Source organism: Eleutherodactylus coqui, chromosome 10 (assembly GCF_035609145.1).
Source record: "Eleutherodactylus coqui strain aEleCoq1 chromosome 10, aEleCoq1.hap1, whole genome shotgun sequence".
Classification (NCBI taxonomy): domain Eukaryota; kingdom Metazoa; phylum Chordata; class Amphibia; order Anura; family Eleutherodactylidae; genus Eleutherodactylus; species Eleutherodactylus coqui.
The window spans coordinates 8,318,731-8,332,440 of NC_089846.1; the positions used below are offsets into that span (position 1 = coordinate 8,318,731).

The 13,710-nt window shown below is 48.7% G+C and overlaps 1 protein-coding gene across 1 annotated transcript in view; it reads right to left on the bottom strand.

Moving 5' to 3' along the window:
• Positions 1-13,710, bottom strand: part of CFAP77 (cilia and flagella associated protein 77) — a 107,866-nt gene that overhangs the window by 19,925 nt on the left and 74,231 nt on the right. The window contains exons 4-5 of the mRNA XM_066579731.1: positions 6,994-7,099; positions 4,273-4,374 (exon numbers count right to left, since the gene is read on the bottom strand). Of these exons, the coding sequence (XP_066435828.1) occupies positions 4,273-4,374; positions 6,994-7,099 (208 nt within the window). The remainder of the gene's footprint in view (positions 1-4,272; positions 4,375-6,993; positions 7,100-13,710) is intronic.

Here is a 13,710-nt window from a genome sequence, read left to right on the forward strand (position 1 = left end):
TGTTACATTTTGCAGTGCGTTAAATTGTAAATGTCTTCATCGTGGACAGAAACCACCTGGAAGCTCGAGATCTACTTCACCGGCCCGGATTACTGATATATACTCTCCTATTGAGGTCCTGAGACCCCTAGTGGTGCAGCCTACACACAGCAGCCTGCACTCCGCAGCACACTAGATGACACATACCATGTATGCGGTACCGTCATTTAGAAAGGTTTTCATTTGTATCACCTTGTGTCTGAAATGAAACTACACTGATTGCCGGAAGTCCTGGGATAGCGAGCTGTACATGATGATGGGGTGTCGTTACCCCAGGTGATACTCAGGAGCGCCCACACCTGGATACGTTGGGAGGTGATATCTTCTGAAGTTGTGGGGACAGTTATCATTCTCTGATCTACAGTGTCCCGGGAATACTTCAGAAGGCGTCACCGCCCACAGTGGACAGCGCAGCGACCGCCCGCAGGTGCTTACTGATCATGGCTGCCAGGGTTTGGCTAGAATTGTCCGTGTGAACAGACAAGCAACTTCGGCAGAAATCACATCCACATTCAGTGCAGGAGACCCCACACAGATATATATCCCCCCGGTCAGTGCAGGGGACCCCACATATATATATCCCCCCGGTCAGTGCAGGGGACCCCACACGTATATATTTCCCCGGTCAGTGCAGGAGACCCCACACATATATATTCCCCCGGTAAGTGCAGGAGACCCCACACACATATATTCCCTCGGTCAGTGCAGGAGACCCCACACATATATATCCAGCAGGTCATGGCAAGAGACCCCACACATATATATCCGGCAGGTCAGTGCAGGAGACCCCACACACATATTCCACCGGTCAGCACAGCATTCTTTACCTGCCGTGGGATCACAATACCCACCAGAGCGCCTCTGTTATCACCACGACACTGGACACAGCGCCTCACCTGGACTCCTAAGGTTGCTAACTGAACCCTAGAGGACTGGCAATATGTGTGGTGGTCCGATGAGTCATGGTACCAATTATTTAGGACTGATTGCAGGGTTCATATGTGGCGCAGACCCCATCTGTCAACAAGGCGCTGTGCAGGCAGAAGGTGGTTCCTTACCAGTGTGGGGTGTTCTCATGGCATGGCTTGGCTCCACTGGTCCTTCATGCCATTGACCAGTGCCTGCTCTGTCACTGCTTGGTGACCATTTGCAGCCCTTCATGTCCCCACAATGATGGATATTCCAGCAGGATAATGCACCGTGCCATCATTGTCCAGAATTGGTTGGAGTAGCATTCTGGAGAGTTGCTATGCATGATGCGGTCTGCATGCTTTTCCCCGACATGAGCTCAATCCAGAATTTATGGGATGTGGTGGAGAAGTCCATTCACCCCTGAGATCCTGCACCTGCAAATACCCTGGAGCTGTGGGGGCTATCCAGATGGCTTAACATACCTCCAGACGTCGTCCACACCCATCATTTCACTGAGACCATCCATTCCTCCCTTTCCCCTATCTCTCTCCTGCCCTAACCTGGCAGCCGAACACTACCACACCACCCTCAGACGTGCCCTGGATGAAGCGGCGCCCCCCGTGACCCGAGCTGTCCACCGCAGACCACAGCAACCTTGGCTCACGTCCCAAACGAGCTTCATCCGGTGGTGCTCTAGGTGCGCCGAAAATTAAAGCTGCCCGCAGACTGCCTCCACTTCACATTCATGATTAACACTCATAACCTCGCGTCTCACCACGCCAAAAAAACTTTATTTCACCTCCCTCATCTCCTCACTATCCCACAACCCCAGACGACTCTTCGACATCTTCTTCTTCCTCCTCCTCAGCCACAAAGAACAGGCCTCCGTGACGGATCTCAGTGGTGGAGAGATAGCAGCCTATTTCAAAGAAATAAAAATTGACAACATCCAAAAAGAAATCTCTGAAAAGTGCATGGCTAGCCCCGATCCCAGCTCCTCAGCACTGCATCCAGCACCCACTCACTTTCTATGTTAGAACCAACGACAGAGGAAGAAGTCTCCAGACTGCTCTCCCCACAACCTGCACTAGCGACCCTCTTCCCGCTCACCTCCTCCGGTCACTTTCCCGGGCTGTTACTACTCACCTCCCCACCATCTGCAACCGCTCTCTAACGTTTGGCCCTTCCCCTCCTCATTGAAACATTCCATCATATCACCTCTATTACAGAAACTGGCCCTCGACCCAACAGACGACGCCAACTACCGACCCGTCTCAAACCTCCCCTTCATCTCCAAATTACTAGAGTCCCTGGTCTACTCCCACCTTACACGCTTTCTCTCTGACAACTCTGTATACGACCCCCTCCAGTCTGGTTTCTGCCCTCTACACTCGACCCAAACCGCCCTCACTGAAGTATCAAATGACCTGGTGACGTTAAAGTCATGAGGTGATTACTCCCTACTAATCCTCCTTGACCTCTCCGCTATATTGACCTCCTCCTCAGTATGCTTCGCTCCATCGGCCTATAGGACATTGCTCTCTCCTGATTCTCCTCCTACCTCTCTGACCGCTCTTTCAGCGTTTCCTTCGCTGGCTCTATCTCCTCTTCACTTCCTCTCGGTGTTGGGGTCCCCCAGGGCTCGGTCCTTGGTCCTCTTCTCTTCTCCATCTATACTGCCCCAATTGGACAAACCATCCGCAAATTCAGCCTCTAATATTATCTCTACACTGATGACACCCATCTATACACCTCCTCCCGTGACATCTCAGCACCATTCCTCTGTCTGTCCGCTGTCTCTAATACTATGTCCTCCCTCTTTCTTAAACTTAACCTCTCAAAAACTGACCTCCTTCCTACATCTCCATTCCAGTGTCTGGCACCATCATAACCCCCAGACGGCATGCCCGATGCCTTGGGGTCACATTGGACTCTGACCTCTCCTTTACCCCCCATATCCAATCTCTGGCCCAAACATGCCACATGCACCTCAGAAATATTGCTAGTATCCGTCCATTCCTCACCACGGACACGCTAGAGACACTCACGGTTGCCCTCATCCACTCCCGACTCGACTACTGCAACTCGCTATTCATCGGCCTTCCCCACACTAGACTCGCTCCACTCCAATCCATACTAAACGTGGCAGCTAGACTAATTTTTCTATCCAGCCATTTCTCAGACCACTCTGCACTATGCCAGTTGCTGCAGTGGCTGCCCATCCACTGCAGAACTAAGTTTAAACTCCTCACCCTCACCTACAAAGTTCTCCATGGCGCCGCGCCACTATACATCGCTTCCCTCTTGCCCGTATACCACCCAGCCTGCTCACTCCGATCCGCTGACACACTCAGACTAAACACCCCTCTAATACGAACCTCACACGCTCGCCTACAGGACTTCCCCAGAGCAGCACCCATCCCCTGGAACGCTCTACCCCAAGGCATCCGGACAATCCCCAAGGCACAAAACTTCAGACGCCCCTGAAAAACGCACCTCTTCAGAGAGGCATACCAAATCCCCTGACCTAGTCCCCCTACCCCTCCCTATGGCTCCCCACACCTTCCACCCTGCTTATTCCTGTACTGCCCGTGTTCCTCCATGCCATCTCCCACCCCCACCCCCTTGTACCTCCTGTATCACCCCCATGTAATTGTTGGTGTTCTCCCGTGCTTGAAAGCGCTGCGGAATAAGTTGGCGCTATACAAATGAAGATTATTACTATTTGTGGATTGGATACCATGCCGAGTTGCTGCACTTTGCTGGGCTTGAGAGGGTCCTACATGATATTACGGTAGTTCCTGTCCCATGACCTTTGGCATATCAGTGTATGTGTGTGTAGATTTTGACATGTACTTGTAGAGGTCACATTTAGGCCAGTTTCAGGCTAGAGTATTACGGCCACATTTCCCTTTCCGTAATATGGACGTGTATCCTGGCCCAACCACAGGGTTGACTGACCTGAACTCGCAGCATTGTAGGTTCCTATGATGCTCTGAGTAGGAGTCGGTAAACCGTGTGGCCGGGTCGGGTCACATGTTCATATTACGGATGCAGAAACCTGACTGTAATACACTAGTCTGAAACCAGTGCAAGCGCCGTGACTGTCTCTTTCATGCCAGTCTTTTACGTTGTTTTAATTGAAGATGCTGGTTTACATGTTGAATGTTTACATGCAAGCTACAATGAATCTATGCGGTTTTTCAATTTTTAGTTGTAAACGAAGATTTTCCCATTCACTGACAGCAAGCGGATTCCGTGAGAATGCAAAATTAAGGTGTAAAATGTGCCTTATTATTGGCAATGTGTCTTGTTACGAACCTTTTCAAACCGTGCCAGCTTCCAGAGTGGAGCCGGGTCTGCGGGCGGTTGGTATCTCCTCAGCAGTGTAGTCTTTGTGTCCTGAACCTGCCGCTGCTGGATCTGCGGAGGACACAGAGGGGAGCACTGAGTCTACGAAACAGGGGAGAACTAGTGCAGTGAGTCTTACCAGTACTTTGTGGTTTACCAGGCTTGTATTTCCTCCAGGTTTCTGAGGATTGTTAGAGAATCGTACAAATAGCAACTCCTCCAAAATATTAGAATATCTCCCATTATAAAAAGAAAGGAACATAAGTAAGACATATTCCTGACGTCTTGTATAGCAGTCCCTCTACAGCTTGTGTGAGCGCTGCGGCACCAAATACATTGTAAATACGTCATAGTAATTCTCCTGTACTGATCCTGGGTTACATTCTCTATTACACTCCAGAGCTGCACTCACTATTCTGCTGCTGGAGTCACTGTGTACATACATTACTTATCCTGTACTGATCCCGAGTTACATCCTGTATTATACTCCAGAGCTGCACTCACTATTCTGCTGGTGGAGTCACTGTGTACATACATTACTTATCCTGTACTGATCCTGGGTTACATTCTATATTACACTCCAGAGCTGCACTCACTATTCTGCTGGTGGAGTCACTGTGTACATACATTACTTATCCTGTACTGATCCTGAGTTCCATCCTGTATTATACTCCAGAGCTGCACTCACTATTCTGCTGGTGGAGTCACTGTGTACATACATTACTTATCCTGTACTGATCCTGAGTTCCATCCTGTATTATACTCCAGAGCTGCACTCACTATTCTGCTGGTGGAGTCACTGTGTACATACATTACTTATCCTGTACTGATCCTGAGTTACATCTTATATTATCCTCCAGAGCTGCACTCACTATTCTGCTGGTAGAGTCACTGTGTACATACATTACTTATCCTGTACTGATGCTGAGTTACATCCTGTATTATACTTCAGAGCTGCACTCACTATTCTGCTGGTGGGGTCACCGTGTACATACATTATTTATCCTGTACTGATCTTGAGTTACATCCTGTATTATACTCCAGAGCTGCACTCACTATTCTGCTGCTAGAGTCACTGTGTACATACATTACTTGTCCTGTACTGATCCTGAGTTACATCCTGTATTATACTTCAGAGCTGCACTCACTATTCTGCTAGCTGAGTCAGGATCAGTAAAGAATAAGTAGCTAACAGCTCTAGAGTATGGATATAACTCAGGGCCTTTTTTCCATATCCAGTAGGAATCTTAAAGGGGTTTTCCAGGGAGAAAACTACTGATGACCTATCCTCCCGAGTATGGGTCATCAATAGTATTCTCCCTGGAAACCCCTTTAATGATTATCTTGCGGTGTAAATGTTGCTCTGGCTGAAAGATGAACGAGAATTTGTGCGCTTCCTGTTCAGTTTCTGCATGTGGAAAACCGAATAAGGGGTCGGTGATGGAAATAGGCAGTTATTCCTTATGAATGGAGGTGGCTGGTCTGGATGGATTCCCGTTCGCTCCACCTTCATTCACTAGTGATGCTCCTTCATGTGTAAAAGTCCAGGAACTTTACCGTTGAATGACGTGTAAAAGGGCCCTCAGGATCAGCAGCTTCTAAGTACAGGAATCCCATGTCCAGCATGCCTGGTTTCAAGCACTTGTGTGACCGTTGATCCCGCTGCCGCCTTACAGGGGGGGCCCTATTATACGGTACTAGGGGAGCTGCAGCAGAGGGTCTACCCATCCCCCGCTCAGTACACAACAAGCTGCTTTTTGTCATATTAAAAAATGATGGTACCCGCTCTCCGCCGGCTGTAAGTAATCTGCCGACATGTCAGCTGTAAACTGGCTGCTAATTAAACAAGCCGTGCCTATCTGCACTTAAACCATAAAACATCATATGCAGATGCCGTAAACTCCCACAGAAATCGCTTATTACCCCATTAATGGCCCTCTTATTCCTGCCATTACCATATAAACCAGTCATTGGCCGCTCTTAAGGGCTATTTAAATATTACCAGACGCCTCGGACCGGCATAAAACGTCTTTATTCCCCCTAACCGCTCGCACGTTAATCCCGGTTAACACTTATTACGCCAATTTAGCTTAAAAAAATATCCCAAATGCTGTTATTATGCAATAGGAATTAAGGTGGGGGGAGGGGAGCACTTAAAGAGAATGTTCAGCTAAGGACAGGGGTTCACATACTTGGGACCCGACTCTACCGTGGCATTCTCACCAGATTTCCTGCTGATGGACACCTACCAGAAGCAGGATGGGAACGGTCCTTTGATTGTAGATTACAAATATGAAAACCATTTCTTGATATCTTATTTGTAGGCAAAGGTATGATACATTGAAAGCAGAGGCCCTGGGCCTGAGGCTGCACTACTGAGTGATTCTGAGGACATTGCGGGATTAGATTATCCAAACCACTGCGTAAACACACGTCTGCCACTGCTGAAACTAGGCGGGATGTAGATATTGGCATAGGGGGGGGGGGGGGATTTGACATAACCTGGAAAAGGAGCGGTCACCATAATCTCTCAGTAGTGCAGCCTCAGGCTTTGTGCCTGAAACTTCAAACTATCATATCTTCGCATAGAAGAAAGCCATAAAAAATGGTTTCACACCTTGTATTGTTCACTAAAGGGTCTTGCTGAAGGCAAACATATCGGCGCTGGTTCTCACGCAGCAGGTAACCCACCTTCTCTTTGGACATGATACGCAGGGCCTCCGTCGCTTGTAGCTGTTGCTCCAGCCAAAGCCGTTGGTACTTCTGCTCTATGAGGTCGTATATGGGTGTGGACGGCCTGAAAAAGATAAAGGTTTCCATCTTTAGTTCCTTGTCCTGCATTCTGGAATAGATTATTGCAGTAAGCAGATCCCACAGACAATCTCCAAGTCCCAACAACCTCCAAAAACAAGATGGCCAACAAGAGCTACTCCGACTGGCCCATTAATGGCCAAGCAGCTATGACTCTTTATAGAGAGATAGATGGCTGCCAGATGCTGCTTGTCCTGGGTGGTTGGGGAGCAAACAGCGCCGACCTTGTGGTTTTTTTTTGTGCAGCTGTCATAAGGAAAAAAATATATTGTACTGATAGACAGTTTGCCTGGGTTCTATCTGTGCCAGCAATCAGCAAGACAGCAGCATACCCACAGCAGAGCAGCTCCGTGCCTAGATATTGTACCAGAACCAAGCTCTGCGTATAAATACAGCACCAGAAGAGCTCAAGAAATATATACTATAACAGAACCAATATATACAGTCTCAAAACCAAACTCATAAGGAAAATAGAACAAATTAATCTCATAACATAAATACAGCCCCAGAACCCAGCTCAGTACATAGATGCAGTACCAGAACCAAGCTCATCATATAAAACACAGCATCAGAACTCAGCTCAGTACATAGATGCAGTACCAGAACCAAGCTCATCATATAAATACAGCACCAGAACTCAGCTCAGTACATAGATTCAGTACCAGAACCAAGCTCATCATATAAATACAGCACCAGAACTCAGCTCAGTACATAGATTCAGTACCAGAACCAAGCTCATCATATAAATACAGCACCAGAGCCAACCTAAGCACATAAATACAGTACCAGAACCAAGCTAATCCCATAAATACAGTACCAGAACCAAGCTAATCACATAAATACAGCCCCAGAACCCAGATCAGTACATAGATGCAGTACCTGAACCAAGCTCATCACAAATACAGCACCAGAACCAAGCTCATCACATAAATACAGCCCCAGAAGCCAGCTCAGTACATAGATGCAGCACCAGAACCCTGCTTATAACAGATACAGTATTAGAACCAAACTCATAACAAATACAATCTAAGTTCATAAATACAGTAGCAGAACTGACTGCTTTTCAGGGGCGCTCATGGGCCGATAGGGGGCAGCAAGAATGCATCTAACACATCACTGCTGAAGGAGGCAGGCCCCAGCAAGGATTGGGAATGGGGCTAGGCCCCCACTTTAGGCGGGGGCAGCGAATGTTCAGGAGCTTTTTGTGAGGTCCCTGTAAAAGCAATTACAGCTGCGTCACAGAGAGATAGATGCAGAGTCAATGAGCAGAGACGACGCAGCCGCGGGCAGAGGAAGGGGGCTGCAGCCGCATACGGACGGGGGCTGCAGCTGCGTACGGAGGGGGGCGCAGCCGCGTACAAAGTACTACTTCCGTAAGTAAAGTTCTAGTTTTTATAAACAGTACTGTCTGCGTCTGTCATCGCCGCACCGCACACAGCGCCACCACCTGCTTCATAATGCGCAAAGCCTGTCTGGTTACCCGCCTTTTAAATCTGAAGCAGACGGCTGTGGAATATGTTGGCGCTATACAAATAAAGATTATTATTATTATTATTATTATATGCTCCCACTGAGCGCCACATTGCGGTGCGAACACTTCAGACATCTTCTTTACTTGCCCTTTAAGGACCTTGGCTGGGTGGGGTTAATACAGGTTATTATAAACCGCGGAGCGCCGTTCTGTTATAACAGAACCAGCCTTTTCGCTGCGATCGAGTCTCTGCTGGATATTCGCTCTCACGCCGTAGATCAGTCGCGGACTTCAGCGACTATAACTTTTCCGTACGGAGATCTTTCATCGCGCTCGTCCTCACACTGCTCTGGATATCAGAGGAGCCATTTCTGCGGCGGTCGGAAATAGCAGAGCTGTATTCGCCACCCCCGCCGTGACGGTTATTACTTAATTATTGCACGCTGCATGCTACAGAAGCAAGCTAATCTATAGCAGTGTTGTTCTAATGATGCAGCTAAGGGGGGCCGGGGGGCTCCTACACACACAGGCACCGTCTGTAGATCAGAAGAGACATCTCTCTCAATGAATGCCCGATGCCAGCGCTGCCTACCGTCTCTAAGTTGGTGGCTGGTAACCAGCTGTCTGTCATCCTGGATCAGCTGGTGCCTTTGTGCTCGCTGCTGTTTAACCACAGTCGCTGCACTAATCCGGCCGCGCTCGTTACAATAATCTGCAAATGAGCAGATGATGACCGTGCCCCGTGGTATATGGGTGACGGGCGCGCCTATAAAGCTGCAAAAGTCAAAAGTGGACATTGTACTAGCACTAAGTGTGGGGGCCTGAGCATTGGGGATGGGGGGCGCCTTCATGCTTGGGGGTCATTCACTACAGGAGGTGTGCTGGGAAACAAAGTTCCTAAAAGCTCATTTCCATGTAGGAGGATGGAGCGGCGGGCAGAGGTCCGCTTCTTGGCCATCACTTTCTGGCAACAGACATGAAACTAAGGCTTCCGACACACTACGGTCAATGTGCTGCCCATGTTAGTCCATGGACTGCAGACGGACCCATTCTAGCATATCGGGCTTGTATGTTCTATCCATGTCCAGATCACAGACAAGAATTAGGGCATGCAAACGTGTATCAATGTGCGGGCCATCCATGTAATGAACAGCACAGTCGGGCAACGGCAAGCATGTCGGAGCCCTAAGTCAGGGCAATTGGCGTAACCCACATGGCTGCAAGCTACTAAGCCATTGGACCGCAAGGACTAGGGGCCTTTTACATTTGGTCCCGATGGCCAGCACTGATCAACGATGGGTGGTCGTCTACCAGGCCTGTATACAGCCTGTAGGGGGACAAACGTCATTCACACGACCATCGTAGTCTGCAGCACATCCTTATTCGCACAGGGTGCTCCGACAATGATGACTTTAGGTGCTGCATGAAAGATGCGACCGGCGATAAACAAGAATTTGCTTGTTCATTCAGTGATTGGTGGCACCCTCACATTCTTGCCCAAGTATCAGGCCATGAAAAAAGGCCCTTAAAATGGTTGTGTTATCAGGTTAGGCCTTCAATAGTAGATCGGTGGGGGTCTGCCACCCAGGACCCCCACTGATCAGCTGTTCGCCAGGCTGGTGTGCTCTGTGCACTGACCTGATTTCTGCAGGAAGCGGACAGCTCCGTCCTCACTGTAGTGGCCAGACTTGATATTACACGCAAATAGCCCATTTACTTGAATGGACTTGTCTGCTACCTCTAGAAAACAGCACAGTGCACAATTGACTTGGCCTGGTGAACGGCTGATCAGTGGGGGTCCCGGGTGGCTGACCTCCACTGATATGCTATTAATGGCCTTTTCTGCATATAAGCTATCAATAGTTTATAACCCCTTTAAGGGCTTTTTATGTGGCTCAATCCGAATCATTTGATGAGTGCAGATCAGGATTGGTGCTCGTTTATCTGGTCTGCACACAGGCAAATTCAGACAGTACCCCGTACAAACGATCGTTTATCTCCCATACCGTTTCATAGCTGTCTGCAGCACATACCTTGTTAGGGTCTTTTTACATGAGCCGATCTAGGCATTTAAGCGAGTGCTGATCACATCAATCTGCGCTCGTTTGCTTAACCTTTACATGGACTGATTCAGAGTCTCTGTGAGATGAATGATTGATTATTCTCTATGGGGGATGAACACTGTTGGCAGCACACCCCCCCTTCACATGGGGGATGTGCTACCGACAACAGATTTTTTTCAGCGGCACAAAAGATGCGTTCAGCCAATGAGTGAGCGCTTCTTCATGTGGCTGATCATCGACGAGGCACGATGATCGTACAAAAAAAATATTTTAATAAATATTCATAGTGTATTGTCAGCCCGTGTATAAGGGAATTTGCAAGGGAAAATGTGCTGCCGAACACGATTTTTAGTGCACCGGGGATGCGAATACCTGACGAAGTAGTGTTTTCTTCCATTCTTCCTGACTCATACACTGTTCCCTTTAAACGTCACGGCAGTAAGCTTAAAGAGGTTGTCCCACTTCTAGCTGTTTTATTGCAGGAAACAGACAGCTCCATACATTGCACAGTGGCCCAGATTGGTACTGCAGGCCAAGTCCTGTTGAAGTGAACGGGACTTGGCCCATTGATAGAACTGTGCAGCCATATAGTACCTGGCAGTCTAAGGTGGAAAGCATAGTAAGCAGTCTGTGTAATTGGGGGAGAATGTAAAGGGATTGGGGGGGGGGGGGGGTGCAGGAGCCTAAGGAGCTGTCTTGTGAGAGAGGGACAAAAGGAGCCATCTCCATAATAGGGGGCATGCAAGAGTTAACTGTATGAGTGATGGGGAACATGAGCACAGTCTGTGGGAGAGAGGGGAGGGCACGGGGAGCAGTCTGTGGGGGAGAGAGGGGAGGGCACGAGGAGCAGTCTGTGGGAGAGAGGGGAGGGCACGGGGAGCAGTCTGTGGGAGAGAGAGGAGGGCACGGGGAGCAGTCTGTGGGAGAGAGGGGAGGGCACGGGGAGCAGTCTGTGGGAGAGAGGGGAGGGCACGGGGAGCAGTCTGTGGGAGAGAGGGGAGGGCACAGGGAGCAGTCTGTGGGAGAGAGGGGAGGGCACGGGGAGCAGTCTGTGTAAGAGGTAGAAAACCATGGGAACAGTCTGTGAGGAGTGAGCCATGGGAACAGTCTATGTAAGAGGTGAGGAGCCATTAGAGCAGTCTGTGAGGGAGAGGGGGCATAGGGAGCAGTCTGTATGAGGGGGACAATTTCCATCCATTCTAGTAGATATCTTCCTGCTACGGGGACAACTTTGTTTGGAAGAAAGCAGCCATGTTTTCCTAACCCTGGACAACCCCTTTAAAATCTTTCTTGGTGTTCAACCCAGGGATGTTACCATAAACCTATTAACTACCATTGCTAATGAAGGCAAATTATTTGGGACTATGCAGCAATATTTATTTGGTGCTGATCTGGATAGCCCGGTTCAGAAGGGGCAGCACCCAGGTCCCTAACTGCGCCACTCACTAGCCACAAAGGCTTAAAGGGAATATTGCCCCTACACACACATGCGCCGGGCTCGGCTAACTGAGCATGTGCTTACAATAGGGAAATGAGCTGCTGCCAAACACCATCAGCGGCAACTTAAGGTTTAGGCAAAAGAATCCCCCATCAGAAGACCCCCACATACATTAGATAGCCGGACAATCCTGCTGAAATCATGCAGGATTAACTGACTTTCCGCTAATGTGTATGGCGGCCTTCACCCACTGGACTGCAGGTATTTAACCTCTAGACCACCAGGAGTATCGTCATTGATTTTTCCCTAAACTACCAGGAATAGTCTATTAGATTGCATTACTGCGGTATTTATTTGGCATCATGTGGGCTGTGGATGCCAGTTTTACATGAGCACTATATGGCAGTATTAGGGTCGGGTCCACATATGCGCTTGCCTTTTACTGAACACAAAGTATTGAGTGTTATAGACGAATATATGGAAAAAAAATATCAGGATCATCCATCATAAAATTTGCGCTCATCGCCGCCTGGACACTGTAAACGAGACAGGAGGAAGGCTTTATCCTTGCACAAGTTTAACCCTGCAGCTGCCATTTCTCCAGACGCAGCAGCTTTCACACAGCCCCCCCCCCCCCCCTCCTTCATGTTTGTAGCAAGAAGGTTAAGCCAGTTACTAGAAAACATAAAAGCCGGATCATCGGATGCCATCCATCTGGAGTCTGCGGGAAGGTAGCGGGCACCAGGGGCCGCCATAAAGTGGAAAAATTATAATCCGAGAAAGCATTAAACTGACACCTTCCTTACGAGGGTTGTGCGCTCGTGCCTGTATGAAAGCTGACACTTCGGATTTGTGTGTTAGCTCTACTCCTTGCCAAATAAAGCTCCGCCGAGGATAGAAGGGGCGCCATTTATGGCAGGTCATCATCATATACGCCAGCTCATTAAAACTTTGAGATAAAATAAAAAAAATATATATATAACAGGAAAAAAAAAGTTCCGGAGAGGCGAAGAGTCATCAGAGGCTCGAGAGGGAGGAGAGATACAACGCGCCTTGAAAGGTGTTTGAGAAGCGAGCCTTGGGTCTGACAAACTGGATTTTTAGTATGCCTCTCCGTTCACTGTGGGCAAAAATAATTGGTCATCAGTGACTACTAATTCGGTTCAGTAGCCAGAGGCAATTTTTTTCTTGCGAGGAAATCAATGACAGCACTGAGGCCTTTTCAGCGTGATTCGGCTCATGGCGCGGCCCTTATTTAGCTCTTGATAAGCCTTCCGCTCCAGACAGCTATTTTGTTAAAGTAACATTACAATATCTATATATGCATACGGGGCGGGCGGAGGGAGGGAGGGGTGGCGGTGCAGTCTTATCTGCAGATTATTATGACAAGGGGGGAGGGGTCACCCGCCAGACCCTACAAAGTTACTTAATTAGAAGTGTAGTTTGGAGAGTCACGACCAAGTGAGTATTTAAAATGAAAAAAAAAAAAAAACTAACTTTTATTCCTTCTTACAGATTCCCTGCTCGTCCTCTTTCTACTCTCATAACTGTGGTCCTTGTGACACCGAGGCCCGGTCTCACTAACGCCTCCCCCCCCCCCCCCCACAAGCACAGTCCAGGCCCAG